The sequence below is a fragment of the Hydractinia symbiolongicarpus genome, chromosome 10 (genome assembly GCF_029227915.1).
Source record: "Hydractinia symbiolongicarpus strain clone_291-10 chromosome 10, HSymV2.1, whole genome shotgun sequence".
Lineage (NCBI taxonomy): Eukaryota > Metazoa > Cnidaria > Hydrozoa > Anthoathecata > Hydractiniidae > Hydractinia > Hydractinia symbiolongicarpus.
The window spans coordinates 20,184,759-20,211,320 of record NC_079884.1 but is presented as its reverse complement, the minus strand read 5'-3'; the positions used below and the strand labels follow the sequence as shown (position 1 = coordinate 20,211,320).

Below are 26,562 nucleotides of genomic sequence, written 5' to 3'. Positions count from 1 at the left end.
CTGATTTGGAATAGCACTATTGTTCTGCAAACAGGGGGACGACAATAAGTTTCACTTTTTAAGTGAGTTTTCTAATAATGATAAAAACAGCGTGAAAGGTCTGAAAAACGAAGTCATATTCCTTCTACTCTCAATATAGTTTTGGCAGTGTGCTACAAATATGTAGACGCATTTTTTGATTGAAGGTGTGAAAAAGTAAATCGACATAAATCTTATATTTCACTTTTTCTTAAAAGGGTTCACTTGTTATACAACGTTGATCTGACCATGTCACATAAGATTGCCTTCTAGGCCTGTTATTTTGACTCAAATTACTTTCTGAATGACATTCTCGTATAGGTGATAAAGCATTTTTCGCCGTTGGGACAATTTTTCCACCTTCCATTGTTCTATAGGGCGAAATTTTGCTTTGTTTTTGTTCTTTTTGTTGTGTGGTTTTATTTCTAACGAGTATTGTTCTCTTTGGTTTCTCGAAAGTTTTTCTACCATTACTTTTAATTCTAAGGTGTGCAAATCTATTCGTGTCGTCCATACTTCCGCCACCTACAAATTTTTTCTGTTCTAACCTGAATTTATTAATTCCACTTTTTTCAACCCGTTTTCTTGAAAATGGCGTGAGCAGTTTTATCGTCACTGACAGTTTATCGGGTATATGCATTAATCTAATGACGTCATCTACTTTCATCTTTTTCACGTCGACCTTATTAATTTTTATCACTTCATCGCCGACTGTTAAAATTTCATACTGGTCAAATATACTACCTAAGGCAACACGTGAAATATATATACCATCCTTTTTTTCCCAACCGTCTCCTTTTCTTATGCTAATCCCTAAGTCTTCCTCACCATTTCTTGTGATCTCGACCGTCCTGTACTTAAACGCTCCGTTGTTCGAGTTTATTTCTTTTACAGATAGTAAGTGACGAAATGAACCTTGAACAACTTTTGCGGGCTGGGAACTAAATGTTAATTTTGCCGCAGGGTCTGGGTTCACAATGTCTCGAGCGTATTGTAAAATATCCTCGAATTCAGATTCCCGAATTTTGTCAATTGTAGCCTGCGTGATAGGAGTACTTATACTTTCGTTGTACGTATTGCTATTATTTGTGCGTTTTAAAATTCCGTTTAAAACGGGTTTATCATCGGTATCTTTAAAACGAGATTTCATGGAGCGTTCAGGAGTGCTTCCAGAAGTTGTCGTTGTTTCGCTCTGATAATCGTAGAGCGACGAATCTGTTTCGAAGCATGAGAAATTCGACGAAAGTTCATCGTCGTAATCGTCAAAATACGAATCGCTTAAACTTTGTTCGTATATGCTGTAACATTCGTCAGATATTTCTGATATTCCGTCAAAGTTACATCGGCTGACAGAGGAGGAATCGTAGCCGCCATCGTAAAACAGCGGTTCGTATTCTTGCCCGTCGTCATAACTGTATGGTGAAGATGAATCCATGAATAAAGAAAGTCGAATCTTTGCTTGATATAAAAGAGTCTCTATTTGGTCGGATCAAACCTATGAAAAAAACATAACTGATTGAAAAAATATCTCGCATGAAGTACGGACAATAGGTTGCCTTCACATTAAATGTAAAATAGTTTAAAATAAAAAAAATTAATAATTAACGCTTGATATAAAAATAGATATACTTGACGTTTTATCTTTCCGATTTGTGACGTTAATTCCCTTTAAAGTCTGGTTTGTGATACAATTGTTGCCCAAAAGTATTGAAAAATAGCCTTAAAAAATGAAATTCAGGCTTAGTTTATTGTAGTCGCAAAAATATAGTTCAATAAATTTCAAACTTTGTTTATAGTCATTGCACTTTCGAAAGTGAGGTTATAAATAATAAAAGATTGTTTGCGCAAAAGAATATTTTATATCTAAAATATTTTGTTTAAACCTTTTTGAAATTTTTCGAAACCATTTTCCATTATTATAAATATTCAAAAACAAAAAATCCAGACTAATATTTTATTAATTTTTTGAAACAGAGGCTCCTAAATGTTGAAAATATCCGGTGGTTTACATGCTTGGACAGCTGCATCGAAATGGTTGAGTTTTGAGTAGAGTTACGTTTATAACACCATCAAAATGCGAGACATGTTTTTTTTAAAAAATAATATTTACCGTTTGGTTTTGAAACACATTTTACCAACGGGGCAAACCAGACATGCGATTAGTCAGCTAGTAGACCTTCTTAGCATTTGAATATTACATTCACTATAGAGGGTAATAGTTCAGGCGCTGGATATAATTTTTTGCACAGTGAATTTGCCTGTATTATTATTCGCGTTTTTTTAACTTTTGCACAAATTAGCAATAAATAGGTATACACAGATATGACCGATACGGGCGCAAAAATAGACAGGTACATTAACACGACAAACACAGGTACATTAACACGACAAACACAGGTACATTAACACGACAAACACAGGTACATTAACACGACAAACACAGGTACATTAACATGATAAACACAGGTACGTTAACACGACAAACACAGGTACGTTAACACGACAAACACAGGTACGTTAACACGACAAACACAGGTACATTAACACGACAAACACAGGTACATTAACACGACAAACACAGGTACATTAACACGACAAACACAGGTACATTAACACGATCAACACAGGTACATTAACACGACAAACACAGGTACATTAACACGACAAACACAGGTACATTAACACGACAAACACAGGTACATTAACACGACAAACACAGGTACATTAACATGACAAACACAGGTACATTAACACGACAAACACAGGTACATTAACACGATCAACACAGGTACATTAACATGACAAACACAGGTACATTAACACGACAAACACAGGTACATTAACACGATCAACACAGGTACATTAACACGACAAACACAGGTACATTAACATGACAAACACAGGTACATTAACACAAAAACTTCTAAAACAACTTCTGAAGCAATTTCTAAAACAACTTCTAAAACAACTTCTAAAACAACTTCTGAAGCAACTTCTAAAACAACTTCTGAAGCAACTTCTAAAGCAACTTCTGAAGCAACTTCTAAAGCAACTTCTAAAGCAACTTTTAAGGTAACTTCTGAAGTAAATTGGAAAGGTAAGGCCAACCTGAGGCAACAAGCAATATGTAAAACAGGTCGTTAAAATAATAAAAGTGTAAGCTGAAGTCTTGTAATATTTGAACATTGCGCAGTTAGCAGTTTCTTTGCTATTTAGCTGACATGAAATTTTCCCCTTGGAAACTAAAGCTGAAATAAAATAGTGACTTGCTTATCAAATAACTTGTACCTGTATAACGGATTTGTTGACAAGTTAGAAATATTGAAGAAACGCCAAACACGTTGAAGTTGAGTTTGTTTTAAAAAAGAATTCTGTGGTGAACTCTTCTCGTTGAAGCAAAGTTATGTATTTCACACAAATTTCATATTTTTAACATGTTCAGCACATATAATTTCCCTTTTATATACAAAAGAACTGACAAAAAAGAAGTATTTTAATTGAATTTTTACCTTATGGCTTATATATTTCGTTTAATTGATTTTTAGATAATAAATTCCACGTTATTGAAATTTCTATTGCCGGATCACGATGACGAGACCAGTTTTTCATGAGAACACCAACTGGTAGCTCTGTCAGCAAAAATATATTTTTTTAATAAGCTCTCTTCAAAGGTTCCTAGCAACCAATCAAAACATTGTGATACATTTAAAACCAACGTTTAGCTTATCTATTTCCATATTATATAAAATCTGTGTAACTTTTACTTCACTTGTATCCCTGACGCATGTGGCGTTATTCGGCAAAAGTTTTTTTACTTATTGCTGTTGCCATCTCAATTGAACATATTTTCCAAACAATAGAGTACAGCTAACAGTTTGTTTTAACCTCGCTTACCAAACTGCTACAAGAAAGGTTAGACACCGACACGCTAAAGAAAGTGAGACAACCAGCTGGACTGTTAATTATGTACCGATCTCAAACTCTAAATCTTTTTTTTGCAGACACATGAAATGTAAAATAGTTTAATAAGCAGTTTGTTTCGAGATTATAGACTTAATAATAAAGCTTATTTTTCTATTACGTTTAAGCACAAAAAAATGTCCTCAATTTTAATTTTACAATTCGCGTCATGTTTTCTTCATACGTAGCATTACATCAATTTACCGTTCTACACTCAATAAAGGCTGAAAATTTCTCATCGAAAGTTCTCTTAGATAATCATTTTACTAACTTATGAAACCTCCATTTTCCTGATTTTAAACCCAATAACTATTCTGTCTGGCTATTCAGGTAGAAATTTGACAAAATAAATCAAGTTTGTGAGTACACTGTTACTTTGTGTTAGCTTTTGATAATCTTTGGATTGTTTTTATTTTCTGTTAAGCAACCCTTTCACCTTTTCTTTCAAGATTAAGCAACTTAACCCTACTCGTGCTGGGGTTTAAATAACCGGCTTTAATTTTCCGTAAAATTTTTTTTTGGAAAAAGTATGCTAATATATGTAAAGTGTTGCCATGGAAACAAATTTTTTGAGTTGAGTCAAATGTTTTCGAAAAAATCGTTTGAATTGTTTCTACAAGATTTAGGTGACTTTTTAGTACTTGTTGGCAAATTTTTTTTTTATTTTTTACGTCAGTATGACAAAATACAAAGCAACTGTACAAACCAAATTCAACAAATGTGATGACGTTTTTTAGCAAAATGTTGGCATCAGCAATATTTTGATCAGGGTCTGGGTATGTCTCATGTCTATTAAACAATAACTTTACAAATTACAGAGGGAGAAGGGGGCGAATCATCTCCCTCCACAACAATGAGGAGCACCCAAATAGCCCAGCAGGTCAAAAGTTAAGTTGCTTATTTTAAAATACGTGAGATACGTTATCACACACACACATTGCAACTTTTTAATTCATAGGACTAAGAACGCTATAACAACGCACCTTCCTTTCGTACTTTATATACCTGTATGATTTGTTTCCTTAAGAATTTTTACACAAGTGTTTTGTTTTTAGTTAAAGTGTTTGCGGTTGCGCCTTCAAACGGTTAAAATCTGGGCATGCGCATTAGAATTTTTGTTGGTCGCAGCGTCTGTGTTTGACAGCCAATATGAATTCTGAAAAGCTGTTTTTTCAGTTTTCAGGAAAATTTCAACACTTTGAGTTTTTTCTCGGGTATGGCAGTTCCAGTTTTCAAGAGTAAACTAAAAGAGTAAACTAAGTTAAATTAACCTTATCCTTCACAATTTGTTAGGTTTTTCTGCTTAAACGAGTTTTCGTTTAAATATAGAAAACCTAAAAAACCTTAAAGGGGAAAGTTTGGGTTAAATGTTCCAGCAAATGGTCATTGCATGAAAAAAAGAATGACAAAATAAACGAATTCACGCATTCTAAATGCAAAAAAAAACAAAGCAAATAAAAATATTTAAAAGCAACACATTCTCTTGCTTTCCATCCGATAGGAGTTGAATCTTATGAATAACAGTTGAACAAAATATATTCTGCGATATTAATCGGCTGTGTTTTTATAAAAAAGGAGTTCGCAAAATACTTTCTCTTTGATAAGAATAAACAATTTTGGAGCTACTTACTTGTTGTTTTGTTATTTTAGATTTTGATCTGTTTCATCTTTTGCTACTGTTTTCTGCAACATGTTGCAAATCATACTGGAGGTAATAAAACTGAGTCGATATTTTTGAATATATATAGCGACGACTGCTAAAAATACGAAAATAATTCTCCTTAATAGTAGAACTGTTGAAAATAAATTTAGAATAAAAAAAAAGCGATTAATTTTTTATACTTTTATATTTTAATCATATGCGAAGATTGGCAGCTGTCTAGGAGCGTTACAATTCGTTTCCAGACTTTTTAATTCATCTCACAACAACAAAATTGTTGGTCAATCTCTGCGTTGTATTTCGTGCGACTTTGAATGTTAATACTGATGGACGGGTTGAGACAATGACTGAAATACTTTGGTTAGACAGCCACTAAAAAGCACAGTACTCATAAAAATATTCTATCTACCTGTTTAAGTCAACTTTATCTGTTGCCAGCGTCAAATATACGGCACAAAGAACGAAGCAAATGAAAGTTTATTTTAAAATTCCTCCAACAATTTTAAATTCACAGCAAAAATTCAAAGATGTGGTAAAAATTAAAGAATTCTAGCCGTGCCAAAATTTTTATTACACGGGCTTGTTATCAAGGAGGAATTTCTTTATTTTTATTTACACATATAACCATACTATCACATGTTCGCGTGTATTATTTAAATTATTAAAAATAACTTGGTCATTTAGTTGTTGTCTTTGTGCTATCAGCTTAACTTTGTGTATTCTCCTTTTTTTGTCGGCCACGTATGATCAAGGTAGCAGATTGAGGTGAGTAATTCATTTTTTTCTTAGCACGGCGTTGTAGACAACATTATTTCAGAGCAGGGCGTTGTAGACACCATTATGTCAAACTTGCAAAACTTCGTACACTGATAAACATCTATAAGCCTTTTATCACATTTTCTGGAAAATAAACAAGTTGCTATTACGCTTTTATTAGAAATCGTACATATTGTTAGTACATACCTGCAGTTCTTACAATTTTTTTTATAAAAATTGTACTTTCACGTCAAAACAGCATGACTCATATGGAGAAAACATTACACCGTTTGCAAAACATTCTGCTCAAATAAGAAAGACTTCTTAAACAACAAAAGGAAGAAAAAATCATGTGAAAACAAAAATATATTATATGTGACTAAAAACAAGCCGCGGGAACTGGAAACGAGTTTGGCGAGGCTGTTAACATTTGCGAAAATGACATTAGCCGTAATCACTGAAAATTTGAGATGTTGGATTTCTTTATGAAATTCAATCGGAAAATACAATTCGACTTAAATCGACTTGGATTAAAAATTCATAAGCGCTTATAATTAAAAATAAACGAAGAAAAGAAAAACCAATTTTTTACTACATAAAAATTGAAAACTCCTGTGAAGCTTTTGTTCTTCAGCTCCAAACGTTGGAGGAGGGAACGAGTGGGCGAGTTTTTCGCTCATGTTATTTTTAGGCCGAATTCGATCGTATTTTTTAACTCACCGACAATTTTATCAGTTGTATGCACTTGAAAGAACAAAGAAAGCCACGCATGTTAAAAAAAAAAAAATTCGGCAGCTGCTTTAAAACGAGTGTCTTTCACAATTACAGCCTCCCGAATTTTAATTTCGTTAGGTGTGATGTTCTAAAAATATAACTTCAACGAATTCTACCGAACGTCGTCGCTACTGCAAAACAAAATTAAATTATTTATAGTTTCCACATCTTTCCTTTCTTCTTTTCTACACAAACTCATACATTACTTCTTCTGGTCATCCTTGTTTGACGTACAAGATCATTTAAATTTGATATCCGATGCAAATTTTCTTCCACACAGTGAAATTAAAAACACACTACTATGCTTTCAAGCTCCTTGCAATTGCAAGGCTGGTACGTCTTTTTTTAGGGTCAACAATATTCTGTAACAGGCGATATTATTGACGAGATTACTATGACGTCAAAAAATATATATGACGTGACAAAACAAATGTGATATAAAATAAAAATTCAGTGTCAAACAAATATGACATGTAACGTAACGTGACGTAGATTGCTATGACATGATCAAATATTTGTGGCGTGACAAAGTAATCATGACGTCACATAGAAGCCATAACGTGTCATAGAAGCCATGACGTGTCATAGAAGCCATGACGTGTCATAGAAGCCATGACGTCACATAGAAGCCAGGACGTCACATAGAAGCCATGACGTGTCACAGAAGCCATGACGTGTCATAGAAGCCATGACGTGTCACAGAAGCCTTCACGTGTCATAGAAGCCATGACGTATCATAGAAGCCATGATGTGTCATAGAAGCCAACGTGACTTAAGAACCATTACGTGGCCGAATGACTGCGACGCAACAAAACTAACCAGGGTGTGGCAACGTAACCATAACACTGCAAAGTAACAAGACGTAACGTCATGGATTCCAACTTCACATTTTCATGTTCCAAAGCCCAGTATAAATGGGGTAAATCTTCCGCATAATACCATATTATAATTCATTATAAATATTAGTTTTTAAAAGATATCAGAGTAGTGCTGATCCATATTTTATGCACCTAACATCGCGAATGTTGGCAATATATCCTGTCAATTTTGTCCAGGAGGGATCGCAAAGTCAGTTCTAAGGTGTTTGTACCCCCGAAATGAGATAGCTGTGAAAACCTCTAAAATTCTTTTTCAACTAAACAACGGCCTTATGTGAGGACTGATCCCACAACTCAACTGGACAAGACAGATGTCTTTTTTTTCAAAAATTTACATCTCTTAAAACGTGTTTGAATTTTTCTGACTTATTTCAATCACAAGAATTATTTTAAACAAATGTATTTCTGCCAAAATTGATATTTTGGCCAAAATGGTTTATGTGCGTCTAAACAGCTAAATTCCAGAACTTGCAAACCATCATTATGAGAAAAAAATGCTTCGAGTTGTTAATTCAATTCTTACTAGAGCTAAGTCTTAACTTACTGAAAATGTAGTTTTGTGCAAACAAGACAAATTAGTCTGAGAAATTTCAAGAAGAGAATCTTCGTAACAAACCAATCATGAAAAAAAGAAAATCAAGATACTAACTTTAACACCCAGCCGCCAAACGTGTGGAGCCGCCTGTTAAGCGGCTGTACACTGGGTACAACCCTTACTACTGTTTGGTTGTGCAAACCGCAAGCTTTATAATTCACATTGCAGTATTAAAACAGTATCCAAAGTTCTAATAAAATAAGCCACATAATAATCAGTTAATTGTATTTTTTGCAGCTAACCATTTTTTGGTATCAATCAGGTAAAAATTATTCTACAGCTCGGTTGTAAAGGTTTTTTCATTCATTTAAAGTCTGGATATAGTTATAAAACAATCATTTGCCTGCACTGTTTCTTTATACCCAAGAAAACAGTACCATCCAGAGTTTCATGTTAAAACAAAATTCACAGCAAAATTCGAGAGGATTGATTTATCACATCTTAGAAGACCTGGAGAAACATGAGGTAAATGGAGAACCTTAGAGGGAGAGATTCATGACCACTTTATCTTCATGTCTCTATTTCATCTGAGGTCTATTTTATAAGAGTTAAAACCATTAAAAATCACACACAGCACGGCTGGATTGTTATTATTTTCCCTTTTGAGTGTCCCTTATTAAAGTTGATCTGCTCTCACATAACCCATCCAAACACTTGGTTACCACAGTACAAAAAAGTTTTTATTATGTAATACAGCAGAATCTCGGACATTCGCTTAGTCGCATGGACTTCTTGCCCCCTTGGATTTGACGACCCCAATGAAGCTAAAAATCTCTGCTTAAGTTTTACCCCGAATATCTTGGGTATTTCTCAGTCCCTTTAGCAAAAACATAACGTAACTGGGGCATTCTAAAAACCGTGTGTCAAATGATTCGAATTGGAAATCGAAGTCTTGCAAATTTTATTAGATCACACGATTTCCGAGAGGTTTCATTATTTCAATTTAAATTAATGAAGCCATTACAATGCACTAAAAACTTTGAGGCCAAATAACTTGGAAACGAGGTGGTAACGTCAGTCATTTTTCACCGCGTGAGTAACTAAAGACCACTTGCGACCAAATTGGATAAGTTTTGCAAATCTGGGTCCCCGATTCCGTTTCGGAATGAACGGGTTGATTACGTCATCAAAAAACCTTTAAACCCTAATATCTCTGCAACCGTTTGTCAAAGATACATGATCCTATACACTTTCTTGATCAGCTTTTCAAGATCAATAAAAAAAATTTAACCCCTATATCTCCTCTTAGGCGTTCGTCAAAAACATATGATCATATACATTTTTTTTCGCTTTAAGCTCTACACAATAGTGGCAACGTGAAAACAAGGTTCCCAATTATTATTTTTTGTGACTGGGTTGCTGATGTCATCAAAATTCAAATGACGTTTATTTTTTATTTTTATCATGCCTCAGTGAATTTTTCCACACGCTTTATGGACTAGTTAATTTATAGATGTCGAAAAAATAGCGCTTCATACGCTCGAAGATGGTTGTTTTTGCGTGGCGTTCTGCAACCTATTTGTATATTTTGTAAATACTTGCTTATATTATTGTGTAGTTGTATTTTTTTGTATTTTATCAAAATATGTTTGTCTGCGATTACTCGAAAATTATTCCCTAAGGACGGAGTTCAGATACTGTCTCCCTGACTTTTGGCACAAAATAAAATACCGTCTGGCATGTACACAGTTCACTTTACATTTGTTTGTTGAAAATAAAAAAAACGCGCCTCACTGAGATGCAATGATAAAACATTTCTAAAAGTATGAATTTAGTGCTAGGATTTCTGAGAAACAAAAGACATATGATAGAACTTCTTACTGCGGATCGGTGAATCGTCGTATAATTTGGCTAATGCAGATGTGAATCTTAAAGGAACAAGCACGTACGTATAAGTTGCGGTAGAAGATCACAGTTGCCTGTTTTGTTACCAGCAGACACTTCGAATTGAAAGTAGATATTGTTAATAATACGCCTTACTAATTGTACTCTATTCATGTTGGAATAACTTTCTTGTTAGATATTCGCATCAATAATATAGTTGCATCAGGATGAAAAATTATATATATATTTTTTGTAAGTTTTGTATATCGTATTGAATATTTTGCGGCTTACTTAAAGCTGTGCGAAAGAATACGAATGTCATCTAATACGTCTCCAGAAATTTCAGTTGACCTTTTATTGAATTAATTATAAATGAAAAGCCCTTGCAGGCTAAAAGATTTCGGATTCTTTTTCGTGTGCAATTTTGTTTCCTATATATACCGTTCGAGGTCGCCAGGAGCCTGTTTTGTATAGAACTTCTACAATCTTGTTCTGTCATTTCAAATAAACAGGTATTATTCCATGGTATTATCTTGCAAATTGTTTCATGCAGTGCGTGAGATACAGGCTAGAAAAAACTAATGTGTTATTGTTAGCGGGCAAAGTGAAAGTCATATGTTAAATAGCCCAAAGCGGTAGAAAAATGCAAGTAAATCAGACTTCAGAATCAGATGCTTGTGGAAACATTTCTTCTGGTCGCACCGACCATGCGAAAGAGTAAGATCCAATCCTATTAACACGCCATTTGCCAGTTGCCAACCAAAAAAATTGCTTGGATTTTTTAAGGTTTTAATTTTTGATTTATTTCGACCTGGTTTTAACATTATTTCAATGTTATTAGTATATCTTTAAGCATTTCTAGTGTATAACTGCACGTACACCTTTTTTGTTGGTCACCCCCTTCTCTATGAAATATGTTTTCTCGACAATACATTACCGTGACGCAACTTATCGTAGATCTTTAAAAACTTTCAATTATATTAGAATTAAGGTCTCCCTTATGTACAAAAAGTATCTGTGAAAATTAATACTTAACAATACTGTGCTATGCTTAACATTCGTAAGAAAGAAAGGAAGACGTTTTAGCATATCAACTTACTAAATATTATTGTTTGTGGTGTAGCGATATTTCTGAAATGTTTTATTATACCTGCAACATGACTAAAAACGTTTAAGATATCTACGATTTGACCATAAAGTTGGATCATACAAATTTTAAAAACAAAAAAAAAAAAAAAATTGAAGTTGGCGAAAGAAATAAAAAGGTTAAGACTACCTTCATCGGTTTAGAATTAACTAAATAGACTAAATCCAAAATGTGATTCCATGGTGTTAATATTTAGACTAGTCAGGGACTGCCATTGAAACACCAGGTTAAGCCACAAGCAACTGTGTTACCTGGCGTTCAACGCCCGGAAGAGCAATTAATAAAACCATAAACTGTACCACACATTTAGGTGGAGCGCTTTAGTATAGTATGTTGTAAATTGACCAAGGTTATTATGGTGTTTTCATTATGGTGTTTTCAGTGTTTTTTTATTTTTCAAAAAATAGGCGCACAACATTATGGTGTTTTCGGTGTGATATATTTTTCAAAAAGTAACTTAAAAAGTAAATAAAAACACAGTTTGCAACTCCTTGCTACCATGTCATAGCAAAAACAGTTGACCAGCCTTTTTTTATTTTTTGGAGAATATTCCCGGTGAAAGTTCAAAAATAAATATTACTCTTGTCTAAGTGCTTAGTACAGACAAACAATGTCGCTCGTCCATATAGGCATAATATCCTTTTTCAAAAAAAAATTTATCGCAACTTCAGAAACACAGGAAACAGGCTGTCGTTAACATTGGACTGAGCGCTTAGTACAGAAAACTTATCACGTCTTCAATTTAAACAAAACAACAGGAAACAATCTGTTGCTAACAATGGGCTGAGCGTTTAGTACAGGTAAACGGTGTTGCACAAGTGTATAGGCGATAATACCCTTTTCCAAAAAAACTTTATTGCAACTTCAGTTTAAATAAAAACACGGGAAACAGCCTGTCGTTACCCGTGCAATAAAATTAATTCTCCACCAATTTTATTTTGCAGAGTAAGTTTTTATGACAGTAGTAAAAGGTGTTGTTACTTACTTACTGCATTTTTCATAAGAAATATTTATTAAGAATTTTGTTGTAGCTAGCTAAACTGCATTTGGCTACTTCTACTTTCCAGCCAGAGGTAGCTAAAGAACTACAACCCCAGCATAAAAATAAATAATAATATACCAAGCTTTAAAATAATAAGAATAAATAAAGCTAGGTTTCAGCAGGATGCTGCCATGATATCTACGTTTAAAGCTAAAATCTTAAAGTTGGTTTGTTTTAGATTTATGCATGGCTAGCAACCGTGATGATATTTTCATTTTAACATGTGAAAACATAGACGCAATGAAAAAAATATTTTAAACGTCGATAGAACTGAAATTTAGGCAGTTGAATAACTATACTAACCCAACCAAATATTTCTCTTCACTTCAAAACACTTCGATTTGAAGATTGGTGAACAAGCTGACTCGTACCTTAACCCCTTGCGCTTGGTTTAGTTGAACAAAATCGGCCTCGTTAAAAACATAACTGGAAATGAAAATTTAAAGGAGTATCTAGCATAGCAAATTAAATAATATTAAAACACCAGTCTATAACAATATTTGTGATTAAATTCGTAAAGCAGTCTTCATTCTTTCCCAATTTTACGAATACTAAGATAGGTACGGAAGACCTAGAACGCGGGGCCAGGTCGGACTTTAAAAGTCGTGACGTTACGGCAATCGGTTAAAAAATTGAAGAAGAAGAAGAAAAAGACCGCTCGTTTTAATGAGATCTCGGATGTAATCCGAAATCTTAAAATATCCTTCACATAACTGGAATATGCTCTTTTTCAAAGTTACACTAATGGCCAGAGCAAAAAAAAAATTTAAAAGACAATTTTAATTTTTGCGCAAACTAATTTTCGTGAATTTAACAATTCCAAATAATTCACCAGACCGTTATTGACAGAAAAGTATCTAAATTTTGCGGGAATTTTTAAGAAGCAAGTAGTCAATCTTACTTTCGCGACATTAAAAAAATTAAGAAAAACTAATTCTCACGAAAATGAATTCTCTAAAGATAGAAAGTAACTGACTGTTTTATAAAATAATTAAATATGAATATAAAAAATCTTGATGTGATGTGACTGTTTAATGACGGAAATTGTACGCGTGATTGAAGTGTGCAAGTGTCATTGTGGAGCTTGTCCTTAGAACAGCCCGTCCACCCGAATCAGGCGCTAGGATTACGATTAGGATTCTACATAGAAATAGATTGTTGTGAAACATCTATTTGTAAAAAATTGTGTCCCTGTTTTAGTTGAATTTGTTGTATTTTTTAGTTTTCTTTTTGTTATAAGTTTGTTTAATGCTTTCTAATTAAGTTTTACTGTGAGACCATTTGTTTATTGAAATAGCAGTGCTTATTCGAACAATACTACAGGACACAAGGGATTAGTGTATGTCATGGGCTGTGTAGTGCTCTATTCAGTTGGTAAAAAATATTGTTGTCGATAGATATACCGTTGCTTGTAAGAAGGGTAAATCTTTTTTCACCTTAACTTTCATAGTAAAACCTCTCATCTTTGATTCATTTTTACAAAATTGTTGCGTAACAAAATCAGAACAAAATTTTGCCTGAGGTAATGGAAAAACGGTTACTAGGGTAACCAGGCAAAGCGATGAATCTTAAAGTAGTTATCTTTAAACATTAAACATAAAAAAAGAAATGTGAAAGGAAAATAAATTAACAAGACATTTACTAGTATAATAGCCTAATATAAAATCGAGCGCACGAAAGATCCCTTCTCTATAATAATAGCCGTATAAATGCGGTATATAAAAGACGGGCGAAACCGTGGATTTATCCACGGGTTCCATCGGATAGTCATAATATTTTCCATACTATATTTTTTTTATATAAATGAATGGTGTCTCGCACGCCATCTTTATAATTTCTATAACAATTATATCAGTGGAAAATATCATTTGCACGATTTTTTTTTCATCATACCATTTATAGTAACATTGTTGACATTGTATTTTGTGTCTATCATCACTGACAACCAAAATGTGTCTTGCTGCTACTTTAAAAGGTGTTGTTTTGTTGTTTTGTATGTTTACAAAAAATAAAAGATGATTTACGACCAGGTGTAAATAGTAAGTGAGAAAAGAATGTTATCTGCTTATAATTGCCATCTCAAAACAAATCAATAATTTCTTTAACTGCCACAATAAACTTTGCAGAGTAATGCAGGCAAGTGCCACAAGGTGACCATGCGTACCAAATTATAAGAACACAAAAACAAGGAAACGTCACATAAGTGTGCGTCCAAAAACAAAATAAAATTACTTTTTAACAACATATTGAGAGTAAAGTACCGACTCGCGATGCTTTCAAGAATTTGTTGAGCGAATGTTACTGGTCAGCAACAGCACTTGATGGAAGCATTTTGTCTCATTAAAATATAAGACGCCCAAATTTCTACAGCTTCGAGCTTAAACAGACAACAAACTCTATCGAGCTACTAAACTATGTCATGCTTTCTTGTAATCGACAGATTTAACAATTAAAGAAACGAGAATTTTATTTTATTAACCAATCAATTAGGCCAAACTCACCAGAATCTTCATTATTTAAGGAAGGTCTGACGAAGGTCTGAATACAACAATAAAAACGAAATGGCATTCATTTTTTTGTCACAATAAGCGTTGCAAAGATTAATGTTGTGGACAAGAAATACACACTCCAACTATCTTACTTTGTTTACGTTAGAAAAACATATTATGTTTTTATAAGCTTGTTGTATAAAAATATGTTTTCATGCTTGTGGAACTTATTTTGATAACTGTGACATATAAATAATATCGATCTCCCCCTGACATTTTTGCATCTTCCAATTTTGTGATTAACAAAGATCTTCTGCAATGGAGGGAGTAATTAATGACGATGTTGCTTGTGCAAACCATGTGATATTGTAGTTTCTATTTAGGAATGACAACAATTTCTTTGCATCTGGAGTTCCAGCATGCCACTGGACATATAAAACAGCTGGCTGAAGATTTTTTATTTACTTTATGTGGTTATGTTATGGGTATAGGCTACAATTTAGTTAGCTACAAGTTTTCATTCTATTATTATTTTTAAATTTTATGTATCTTTATGTATATATTGCAATGGGCTCCCTGGATTACTTTTATTTTAACATCTGCAATAATATATCGTACTCATGCAATAGATTAAAAGATTGTCAATGATTTTAAAGTTAAATGAAAATGATGTCACTTTTAGTGACATTGTATATAAGCTTGACTCATTTCCTTACAAGAACGACAGGATAGTCTCTTAACAATTTTCGACAATGATTTCTTAATCAGGAATATGTTTTTCTTAATGCATTGCATTTTTTAAAGATATCCTGAAGCAACCAGAAAACAACAATGCTACCCATTGGTATATTAATGGTGTTTGTTTTACCACTGGTTCGGACATCTCCAAGATCATCTAATGATGTATGCGATGTAGACGATACCCATCGCTTTGACTGTTTTCCTGATCCATTAGCAACTGAAAAAGATTGCATTGCCAGGGGTTGCTGCTGGAGGCAGGCTAGCGGAGTATCCAACACAGAACTTAATGTGCCTTATTGCTATTATGGTAAAGGTAATTTTGGATATGAAGTTTGTGGTCGAACAAATACAACTGCTGGCTTTGTATTAGATTTGTGCTTAAAAGGATCAGGTGGACCCTACGGCGACAATGTGGAAAAGTTAAAAGCGGAATTTAGAATTGAAACTGATAATCGACTTCGAGTAAAGGTATAAGAGTGAAACCAAAGTTATTTCTTTGCCAATCGACACTTTATCTTTAAGCCATATGTTATAATTAAATTATAAGCCTTTTAAAACTTATTTTCGACTTAAATGTTCTCATTAAATTCGGTAACTAAGATATGCCAGTTTCTAATACAAAAACAACTTTTTGGTTTTACTAAAATAGTACTTTATAAGCAAGATATGAATAAAGTACTTTGTTTATTTTCCCACATATACTTTTCCAGATCCTCGACGCAAATGTAAAACGTTATGAAGTACCACTTCCAACACCTGAAGTGAATCAAAAAGCTTCATCTTCAAATTATCAGATTACATACACGAGTTTCCCTTTCGGATTTGCTGTCACGAGACTACCCAACGGCCGAACAATGTAAGTGTTAGTTTGTAACATGTATACTCAGGGTCGGCAAAAATTTTATCAGTTCACAATATCAAATTTCTGTAATGAACAAAAGTATTTTTTATCTCTAATAACCTCAGTACAGATGACCGACAAAATACCATTACGAATCTCAAATGCAAAGAACTTTAAACAGCATTTACAAATTTATTAGAATTGCTGGTATTTTTTCTTTTAGTTTTAACTCAAGCGTTGGTGGTTTTATTTACTCAAATCAATTTCTGCAGATGTCATCATATTTACCATCCAATAATATTTATGGATTGGGAGAGCATGTGTTAGGACTAAAACTGAGCACTAAATGGAACCAGCTTACTTTGTTTTCAAGAGATATCGCTGACCCTGAGGTATTTTTCATTCTTTAATTAAAAAGCTATAATTTAGTAAATAAATAAAACAATATTGCCTATCCTTCTGGAGGGCTGCTTTTAAAAGAAAGCCGTCTCCTGTGATAAGATGTAGCTATAGGCGGGGAGTTGTTCTGTTATAGTATCGAAAATTACTTTTTTAAACTACACATCCATGAGACTTAACTTCATAGGGAGGCGGTAATCTGTACGGAGTTCATCCATTTTACGTCAATGTTGAAGATGATGGAAAAGCAAATGGCGTATTTTTAAAGAATAGTAACGCTATGGGTAAGCACATATTCCTCTTATTGCTGTTTTGGTAGTTTTAAGTGACATACTTTTATAACGACTATTTGCTGTAATAGACATCATTTTGCAACCCACACCAGCTATTACTTATCGAACCATTGGAGGGATCCTAGATTACTACATCTTTCTTGGTCCAACACCAAATAATGTTGTTATGCAACTATCGGAAGTAAGTTAGGTTAGCTACTGCTGAGATTTTTTGTTTCCGAAAAAAATTCCGTTAAAAAAGTTTTTGAAGACAAATTCCACAATTTCCACAAACAAAATGGACAAAATAGACAAATTTTACTAAGCAAGAATTAAAAAATCATAATATATGTATATATTAAAGGTTAACAATAAAAACTGGGTGTTATATTTCCCTGATAAGTTAATTTTTAATGTAATAAAATTGATGCTGCTTTAATTTTCGGATAACCTTTGTTTAGGATTTTAATCAATTAAAATGTTATTTTTTGTCCACCTGTGGCCGAGTTTGACTACGCCAGCGTTTCGTACTTGAAAGCGCTGGAATATACTCATAAGCGATAACCCTGTTTTAAAGAATATCTTGATGGTCATTATCAGTACTAAGAACAACAGATGAAGCAGGGTTCACATTATACATGCATAATACAAATTTATTAGGTCGTTGGAAAAACAACTATGCCACCCTACTGGTCTCTGGGTTTTCATTTATGTCGTTATGGTTATAATACTATCGAACACATGGAAGAAGTTCGTGAACGAATGGCAGCCAATGAAATTCCACAAGACACACAATGGAACGATATCGATTATATGCAAAGCTATCGTGATTTTACCGTTGATAACGTCAAGTACAAAGGCTTACCTGAATTCGTCGACAAGCTGCATAGTGAAGGCATGCACTACATTCTGATGACAGTAAGTAGTACGAAATAATAATTTTCTTTTCGGCTACCATTTCTTTCAAAATGGTAGCCGAATCGCTACTTTGTACTAATGATGCACGAAATGTCGATGATCAGAATCTAATATACAAAGGGATATAATCTAAGGACCGGAACATAGAGCATCCACTGTCTTGTTTATAATGATTTCCCTAAAACTTTATTTTGGACTCCCTGCAAAATAATCAAGTGTAAGTACTATGCAAATGATACTTAATAAGGTATTAAAAAAATAAAAGTTTGGATACGAGAGCTTAATTAGTTAAAATATTTATATACAGTTCCTCTCAAATTCATTAAAAGATTTCATGGGCATCGATATATTTAGGGAGTGCTTTTTGGATGTAGTAAACGTCAGCAGGAGATCGGTATCCTGTAAATCTTGCTTTCTTATTTTCACTAACTTTTGTAAGGATCCTGCTATCAGTACCACGACAGGGTACGAACCGTATGACGAAGGTGTAGAAAACAATATTTTCATAAAAGATGACAAAGACAAAATTCTTGTTGGAAAAGTTTGGCCTGGAGACACAGCATTTCCAGATTTCTTTAATCCAAACACTTCAATTTATTGGCACAAACACATCAGCAACTTTCACGAAATGATAAAGTTTGATGGTTTGTGGATCGTAAGTCTGTTTTGATAAGGAGCGATTTGGCATATATATTCATGTATATTTGTCCAAATGCTACTGCTCCTGCCATCTATTCATCTGCTTTAATTACGTTTGCATAAAAAGCTTATCTACTCCAATTGTTTTTAAATAGAATTATTCATTTCTTATTTAACCATTACTCTGTCTTTAAAACGTTTATCTTTTGGAACATGGTTTTTCGATGAAAGACAATGAAATATTGAATTAAGATGGTTTCTTTTTTCGTGGTTTTAATTTGACATTAGTCTTTGTGAATGACGGTTTGATCTTTATAATCAAAGGATATGCTATAAATTCATGATACATCGTCTATCTAACGCTACAGTATCTGTTTCGGTAAGTATGCGTTTGTGTATCTAACTATAGGATATGAACGAGCCATCGAATTTTGTGCAAGGCTCTATCGATGGCTGTCCAAGCAACACCATGGAACATCCTCCATATGTGCCTCATATCTATGGGGGGCTGCTTTCTGACAAGACAATATGTATGAGTGCGAAACAATACAATGGTGTTCACTACGACTTGCATAGCTTGTATGGCTACTCTGAATCTGTCCAAACCATGAAGTAAGTAATGATATTTTCTTAAGTATTCTTCGAAGTTATTTAACTCGACGACATATTAATAAGATGATCTTTAAGTAGTAACATGTCTTTACCAATATTAATAAAAATTGGCTATCGCATTTGTTTCTACGTGGAAACAATGACATTTGCGTGAGTAACAAAAAGATGTAAAATTTCTTTCCTTGATTTCTTAAAAAAAACCTTTGGGTTGGACTATCAAAAGGGTGTGCGAAAACTTTTTTTCATGTCTATTTTTTACAAGCCTTTTGTTTGTTTTGCAAGAAATCTCATTCACATATTATGCTGAATGTAGCCGCTGTCAAAAGAAAAATATTTAAAATCAAAAAAAATTCGCACACTATTTTAAAGCTGCATGATTTACAAAGCTCGTGTTAAAAATTTTTTTAAAAAAAGAAAATGCTACCAGAAGTTAGAGTTCTCGAGGTGGGGCGCTGTGGAGATCGAAGTTTGTTTAAGCTAAATATTTTTGGTGAAATCGTGACAAGCGTGTTAAAATAGAAACAATATGGACAATATAGTCTGAAAATAACCTTTTATAACTAATTAAGTGATTTCTAAAAGGGTTACTGTTACCTTAAACTATTTTTAAAACGGCTTTGTAACCCAAGTTAATTCAAGATTATTTTCAGTTTACACCTATTAGAATCATTTGCAGCATTTATTTTTAAGTAAGGGAGAGAAGATGGTATAGTTTTTTAAATTGCAAGTCTAGGCTACCTAGCAAACACTTTCGTTACAACGGACACTTTCTAGTTTTAATTGTACCACCATATAGAGTCCCACCAGATTCCTTTTCAGTTCATTTATAGAAATACCTAAGGAAAAAAGAAAATCTTTATCAATAGAACCACACGTCTTTTTTATGCTAAATCTGAAGTATTATTAAGATTGCGCTTGAATTTTATAGCGCTCTGAAGAAAGTGCTCGGTAAAAGGTCAATGGTCATCACACGTTCTACATTCACTGGCACTGGAAAACATGCAGGTCATTGGTTGGGCGATAACCATAGCACGTGGGACGATTTGTATTTATCAATAGCTGGTAAAAAAATCTTTATTATGTTGTTCTTCACAGGTTCAATTTTGCATTATTATCAAAATCCTCTATGCTTGCTTATTAGGGTTACTAAACTTTAACATGTTCGGCATACCAATTGCTGGTTCAGACATTTGTGGATTTCTTGGAGATACTAATGAAGAGTTATGTAGTCGATGGATGCAGTTAGGAGCATTTTATCCATTCTCGAGAAATCATAACACACTTGGAGCTAGGGTATGTTAACATACCTTAAAGTAAAGAGACTTCACGTTTTGCCCTGCTGGATAATGCACAGTCAATTTTATTGTTCCTCCTTTCAATGCCTCAAAACATTTTTACCAATCCATGAATTTGATGGCAATCTTTATAAATAGTATTTGTTCACGATACCCTATTGCAAACACTGCAGGTAATTTATGGATAAAACTAAGTAGTTTCACGTAGTCACAACTAATTTTTTTTTTCTTGTTAATGTTTTTTTACAATTTAGCCCGAGGCAAAGGTAACATTAAATGTTGTGGTTTTCTGTGTTACTTTTTAAACTGACACGCTTAATTAAAAACTGTGCTAATATTAGTACGTTCTATGCAAATATGTTTGAACGCAAGAGAAGCATTATTTGCGAGAATTACTATGGTAGTGGAAATTTATTCGGTTCACAAACCACAATACTGTCTTCAGAATTGATTTAGGCCCAGTTTAAATAAATACAAACCAGTAAACAAACTAGAGCGTAAACAATGTTCTTTCTTTCATAGGATCAAGATCCTGCAGCATTTGGAGAACAGTTAATAACTGCATCAAAAACTGCACTGAATGTTCGTTACACTTTGTTACCATACCTCTACACGCTGTTTTATTTTTCTCATACTTCTGGTTCTACTGTTGCCCGACCATTATTCTTTGAGTAAGTAAACCTGATCTCTTAAATGCAATGAATTCTTTTCATATAATTTTAATATTAAGCCTTGTCTCTTAGATTTCCAAACGATAGTCAAACTTATGGCATTGATGCACAATTTATGTGGGGTAGTGGTCTTTTAATTAGTCCCGTCGTTACGCAGGTAAACACAACGTTTTATATTCTAAGACTGTTGCTTATTCCGTTGTGTTCAAATGCACTATAATATATTTTGAGGGCTTGTTTAAGGCGGGTTTCCACTCAAATGAATATGGTCGAATCGATCGACTTCGATCACATCGATGTTACTAAAAACAGAACGTTGACCTGGTGATCGAATTCGATCGAATTTAAAAGTAGGATTGCTTTTTACTTTTTTGTCGACCAAAAGAAATTTATCCAATGAGAATGATTTATACCCACGCGATGTAAACAAATTGGTGAAGAAATGAACTTCACTAAGAAGCGGGAAAAGGTGAAAAATGGCTGAAAACATTTTAAACGAACAGAAATTTAATTGCATATTTGATGCAGCAACATCAATGCACTATTTAACACGAACACGTTAAAACATGAAAATGCATCACCGATAAGTGATTATTCGCAAAAGAATGTTGAGGAATTTGAGATAATATTTGCAGAATAAGATCGCAGATTTCAGTGTCTTGATACACTTTCTCGAGAAGTTTTAAAGACAGTCTCACAAAGCAAAATGTTTGGACGCAAATGAGAAATTTTAGAAGAATATTACGAAAATATTTTTATCGTATTTATACGTCATAAAATTTTAAGTACATGCTCAATATCATTATTTCATATCAAATTTGTGTCATTGTTTTCAAATTTTATTTGAATGGATCGTCATCGATCGAGGCATGGTCGAATTTAAGTGGAAACCAATTTTAATAAAAACGATTCGATCGATGTCGATCGATCTGACCACATTTGTTTGAGTGGAAACCCGCCCTTACACGATGTAACTAGCTTTGGCATTTTATCCCTCTAAATATTTTTATGTCCTTTATAACCGAGATTGTTTCAAAAATAATTCTCCTCTTATTTCAGGGAGCATCATCAGTGAGTGCTTACTTACCACAGGGCCGCTGGTACGAATACTATTCGGTTAGTATATATATATATATATTTCAAATCGAACCAAGAATAATTGGAAATTTGCTCCATATTTGTTTTATATCGCATCGAAATGTTTTTTTTGTTATATGTATTATACAGGGAACAATCATAGATAGCAATGGAGAATACTTAACTTTACCTGCAGCATTTGATAAAGTGAACTTGCACATCAGAGGAGGCAATATTTTACCGACCCAAGACCCTGCTATCACTACAACCAAGAGGTAATTGTGTGCTAAATCCGTTTTAAGTTTTATAAGCCACGCAAGTAAAGAGTGGAACTAAATTATAAATTGTTAACTCTACAATAATACTTTCTAGTCGGCAAAACGACTTTGGTTTGATAATTGCACTTGATGAGAATGAAAAGGCGAATGGAGATTTTTATTTGGATGATGGAGACCAACTCCTGGGTAAGTAAAGAAAATTCAAATTTCTTTAAAAAACGCAGGAAAATAATCAGTGCTAAGATCTGTTACATTGGGATTTAATTTAATTTCTTAAATTTAATTTTCTCTTCAGACGAAGGGGTAACTGCGACAACTCTTTTAAACCTAGACTGTCATGGCGTAAGTAACTTGATGTATTTTGAAAACAATATCATTTTCCGAAACAATATTTATTGTGTGGTAGGAATAAAGGCTAAGCGATTTCACAAATGTTAAGTTTGAATTCCTGGCTTAGACAAAAAGCCTTATTAGCAGGACAATATTGAAGCTGCTTTTACTGTTCATTGTGTAGCAAATATTTGTCGGGAGTATGATGGATGTCGTCTTCATTGATTTCAGAGTTGTTTATTTCATTACATTGATTCAATTTTGCTTAAATTTAGGGTAAATTTCAGTCCGTTTCCACTCGAAAAGGTTATACTCCTGAATTTAAAACTCTTAATCACGTGACCATTTTTGGTGTAACTAAATCACCATCAAAGGTATTGGTTAATGGTGCGAGCATGCAGTTTGACTACAACACAACTACAAAGGTAAACTAAAAGAAAACGTTTTTAGTCCAGTTAGCATTAGCTTAAAAATTGTTATGTCGTCATCACACAAGTAGCAAAGTAATATTTCGTGTTTTATTATCAAACAAAGGTGCAAAGTGTTCTTAGTGTTTTGAGTAAATTCGACTTTTTTAAAAACCTCAAATTTTCGAATTCCGAAAGTTTAAAAAAAATCTTGGACTTGTAGAAGTTCGGGGTTGAAGTGTAGGTGGTACTTCTAATTTAGTACTGCACTTTATACCATCTAATAACCACTTGTTTTCCAGGTACTGTCACTGCGACAGTTGCAACTATCTGTTACTGAACAAAACTCGATTGATTGGTCTGAAGATGAGATTAACATGCTCCCTAAGACCTTGTTGGTGTAAAGATTTATTTGCTTTTTGTTTTTGTTGTTTCTGAAAAAGATGCAAGACGTTAGGAGCATATGGTTGTTAAAAATTTAGAAACACATTTTACCTTTTGTTGTTTTATATTGAATCCGTTTAAAATATGATAATAATTGTTTGTTTGTTCATGTCAGTACTGTTATTGTAAAATTTTGTTTTTAAAAATCTTGTTTTCTACAAGAACTTGTAGTTGTCAGTGTTGCTAACTTACGTCGAAGAAAAAAAGTGTCTTTTATTAGCTTAACGCCAAGCGGACAACAGTTGACTTTTTTTAAGATCGTCTTTCAGAAAAGTAATATAATTTTAATTCTAAAAAATTCGGACAAAATCTGACATTACAAGATTAATTGTCTCGTCCTGTTACAGAATTTCCGTGGTAATGACCTAACTCGGCAGTTGTAAATAATTTTGTAGACATACCTAAGATCTAGACATTTCAAATAGACAACAATAACAGGTAGCATTCGCATCCTTAAGTAATTTGTATATGTTTCAACTGAAAAACACAACGGAAACAATACTCAGTCCTTACATCCTAACCTTATGAGATTGGTTGTCAGCCTTCCGTCGTGTGTTTAAAGCATTCATCAAAAAATAACACTGAAATTTTCTAGTGCGGAAGATCGTTTGGTCAAGCTCCACGGTAGTCATGTTAGAGACTACAAAACTGTGAATCGATCTTTCCTGCTTAGCGTTCATCAATAGGATTGACATCTTAGGTGGTTGTCTAGTTTAGTGATTGATGTGCTTGCATGGCTTTCGCAGCTCAAATGGGAGCTTTAAATGCACTAGGGATTGCTAATGAAGGACCCTTGTTAGTAACAGTATTAACAGAAACTGAATAGAAAATTCTGAGTAAATAGTGTAGTAAAATCATCACTACTGAAATTTCATAATAGCTTTTTAGGAGAGGCCGAGCTAGTGTAATGTCTTGTTTATAATTGACACATCTATTCCTGGGGTGCGACAATCCCTCGCTTCCGAGTCCCTGCCGCAGCTACTCTTAAGGCAGGCTAACACGTACAGTTTTCTTGGTAAAGAAATCTTTCGAAGAAAAATTTCAAGCTTTTTACACTATATCAATTTTATTGCAAAAAAGAAAAAGTGATAAATCTGCACCTTTTTTATTATTTACTGGAAATATTACTTCAAATAAACTTTACCTTTCTTCTTTCTCTGCTTATGGCGTACATGGTGCCTGTCTGTTGCAAAATCTACACGCTGCATCGAATTCACCCATAGTTGTTTTTTTTGTTTTGTTTGTGAAATGATGTATCTTCGTTTGTTTAGAGATACAAAACGTCGAACTCAAAGTGATGAACGAAAGTGCGTCATGTGATATAGTCAGGATGTCAGCATTCTTTGAAAAACTTTCAGAAGAAAAATTTTTCTTTCGAAAGGGCTTTTAAAGCAGGTGGTAAAAACTTTCGAAATGTTTTAAAATATTTCGAAATGCTCGTAACATTAGAAAGAAAACTGTACATGTAAGCCCGCCTTCAGGCACCTCGCCTAGAAATGGGTAATTCCCTAAAAAGCCTTAACTATAGCGACAATTCCTCGCTTCCGACCTCCTACGCAGCTACCCCCTCAAAGCCCTGTGACGTCACAGATATATCGTATTAAATAACTGGCGCATGCACAAAAGGGCAACTACATCATGCTGAAGCTATCATGCGCAAAGTGAGTTCAAAGTTGATCTACTTGAGAATGTGTGAGAAAGAGAAATGGGTTGTTCATTTTTCAGATGTGCAGCAGAGCCGTTGAAGATGAGCCCATTGCACTCGAGTATGCCCCGAACTTGTTTGTTACAACCCAAATTTTGAAGGGAAACGGATATTGCTTTCCCGACCTAGGTACTGACAAGCTCTATTAACGGCTCGATGCCTATCACCAGCGGAAAGCACAGAAGGCTAGAATTAAGAACGAAGTGGCACTAGAAGTGTAGCATTCCGACAAAGTCATAGACTGGTGTTTTTCAGAGGACGAGAAAAAGGAAGATGAAAAATTGTGGAAAAATGTCTAGAGCTTAGTAATGACACACGGCGACGATCAGAGGTAAGTTAAATGTGGATGTTATGTTTTTTGCGAAATATATGAATACAATATGTGAATATCAGAAACTTGCTTTCTTAACGACTCTTTACCAGCAAACAAGAGCAAAGTTGAGTGATATGTGATTGGATGCCTTCATCAAGGCAAGCTATCTCCATTGCTAATACAGACCCTAAAAATATCTTCTGACAGGGTGTCTCTCAATTCAGCGAGAATTCTGCATACACCAATCCGACATGCTGGGCTACCATTTTGTATTGCGGCGCGGTCTTGAGACTAAGTACGAAGAAGGGGTGAAAAAATAGTTGAGAGAGGAGCAAACAGAGTGAACAAAGTCAAACATACTTATTCTAATCCAGCAAGCAAAATCCTTACACATCGTGACGAATTTTTGCTAACTTTGATGAGATTGCGTTTAGGGTTACTAAATGAAGACCTTGCCGACCGCTTCGGAATTTCACC

At 33.9% G+C, this 26,562-nt stretch overlaps 2 protein-coding genes across 5 annotated transcripts; one reads left to right on the top strand and one right to left on the bottom strand.

The window, feature by feature from the left end:
• Nucleotides 1-212: 212 nt before the first annotated feature.
• On the bottom strand, nucleotides 213-6,839 carry LOC130662384 (uncharacterized). 4 transcript variants are annotated; one of them, XM_057461240.1, is made up of 4 exons: nucleotides 6,602-6,839; nucleotides 5,821-6,010; nucleotides 5,609-5,735; nucleotides 213-1,513 (listed from the first exon to the last, which is right to left on the bottom strand). In XM_057461240.1, exon 4 carries the CDS (start codon nucleotides 1,451-1,453, stop codon nucleotides 230-232), a length of 1,224 nt encoding a protein of 407 aa, XP_057317223.1. In that variant the 5' UTR covers nucleotides 1,454-1,513; nucleotides 5,609-5,735; nucleotides 5,821-6,010; nucleotides 6,602-6,839; the 3' UTR covers nucleotides 213-229. The 4 variants fall into 4 exon arrangements, with proteins under 4 accessions (XP_057317223.1, XP_057317225.1, XP_057317224.1 ...); XM_057461242.1 differs by lacking the exon at nucleotides 5,821-6,010; XM_057461241.1 differs by lacking the exon at nucleotides 6,602-6,839 and having other exon boundaries at nucleotides 5,821-6,470.
• A 9,052-nt stretch (nucleotides 6,840-15,891) lies between these two features.
• On the top strand, nucleotides 15,892-24,231 carry LOC130612428 (lysosomal alpha-glucosidase-like). Its single transcript, XM_057433732.1, has 18 exons — nucleotides 15,892-16,352; nucleotides 16,595-16,740; nucleotides 16,949-17,117; nucleotides 17,312-17,408; nucleotides 17,486-17,598; nucleotides 18,057-18,314; nucleotides 18,754-18,969; nucleotides 19,363-19,565; nucleotides 20,494-20,627; nucleotides 20,707-20,858; nucleotides 21,383-21,531; nucleotides 21,604-21,688; nucleotides 22,591-22,647; nucleotides 22,759-22,883; nucleotides 22,981-23,072; nucleotides 23,182-23,228; nucleotides 23,492-23,641; nucleotides 23,926-24,231. The coding sequence occupies exons 1-18, from the start codon at nucleotides 15,975-15,977 to the stop codon at nucleotides 24,025-24,027; spliced, it is 2,673 nt and encodes an 890-aa protein (XP_057289715.1). The 5' UTR covers nucleotides 15,892-15,974; the 3' UTR covers nucleotides 24,028-24,231.
• The last annotated feature ends 2,331 nt before the right edge of the window (nucleotides 24,232-26,562 follow it).

Coding starts and splice junctions, on each gene's coding strand:
- LOC130662384 (XM_057461240.1), bottom strand. CDS start 1,453: ATGGATTCATCTTCACCATACAGTTATGACGACGGGCAAGAATACGAA.
- LOC130612428 (XM_057433732.1), top strand. CDS start 15,975: ATGCTACCCATTGGTATATTAATGGTGTTTGTTTTACCACTGGTTCGG. Junction 19,566..20,493: donor GAATCTGTCCAAACCATGAA/GTAAGTAATGAT, acceptor TGAATTTTATAG/CGCTCTGAAGAAAGTGCTCG. Junction 21,689..22,590: donor TTAGTCCCGTCGTTACGCAG/GTAAACACAACG, acceptor CTCTTATTTCAG/GGAGCATCATCAGTGAGTGC.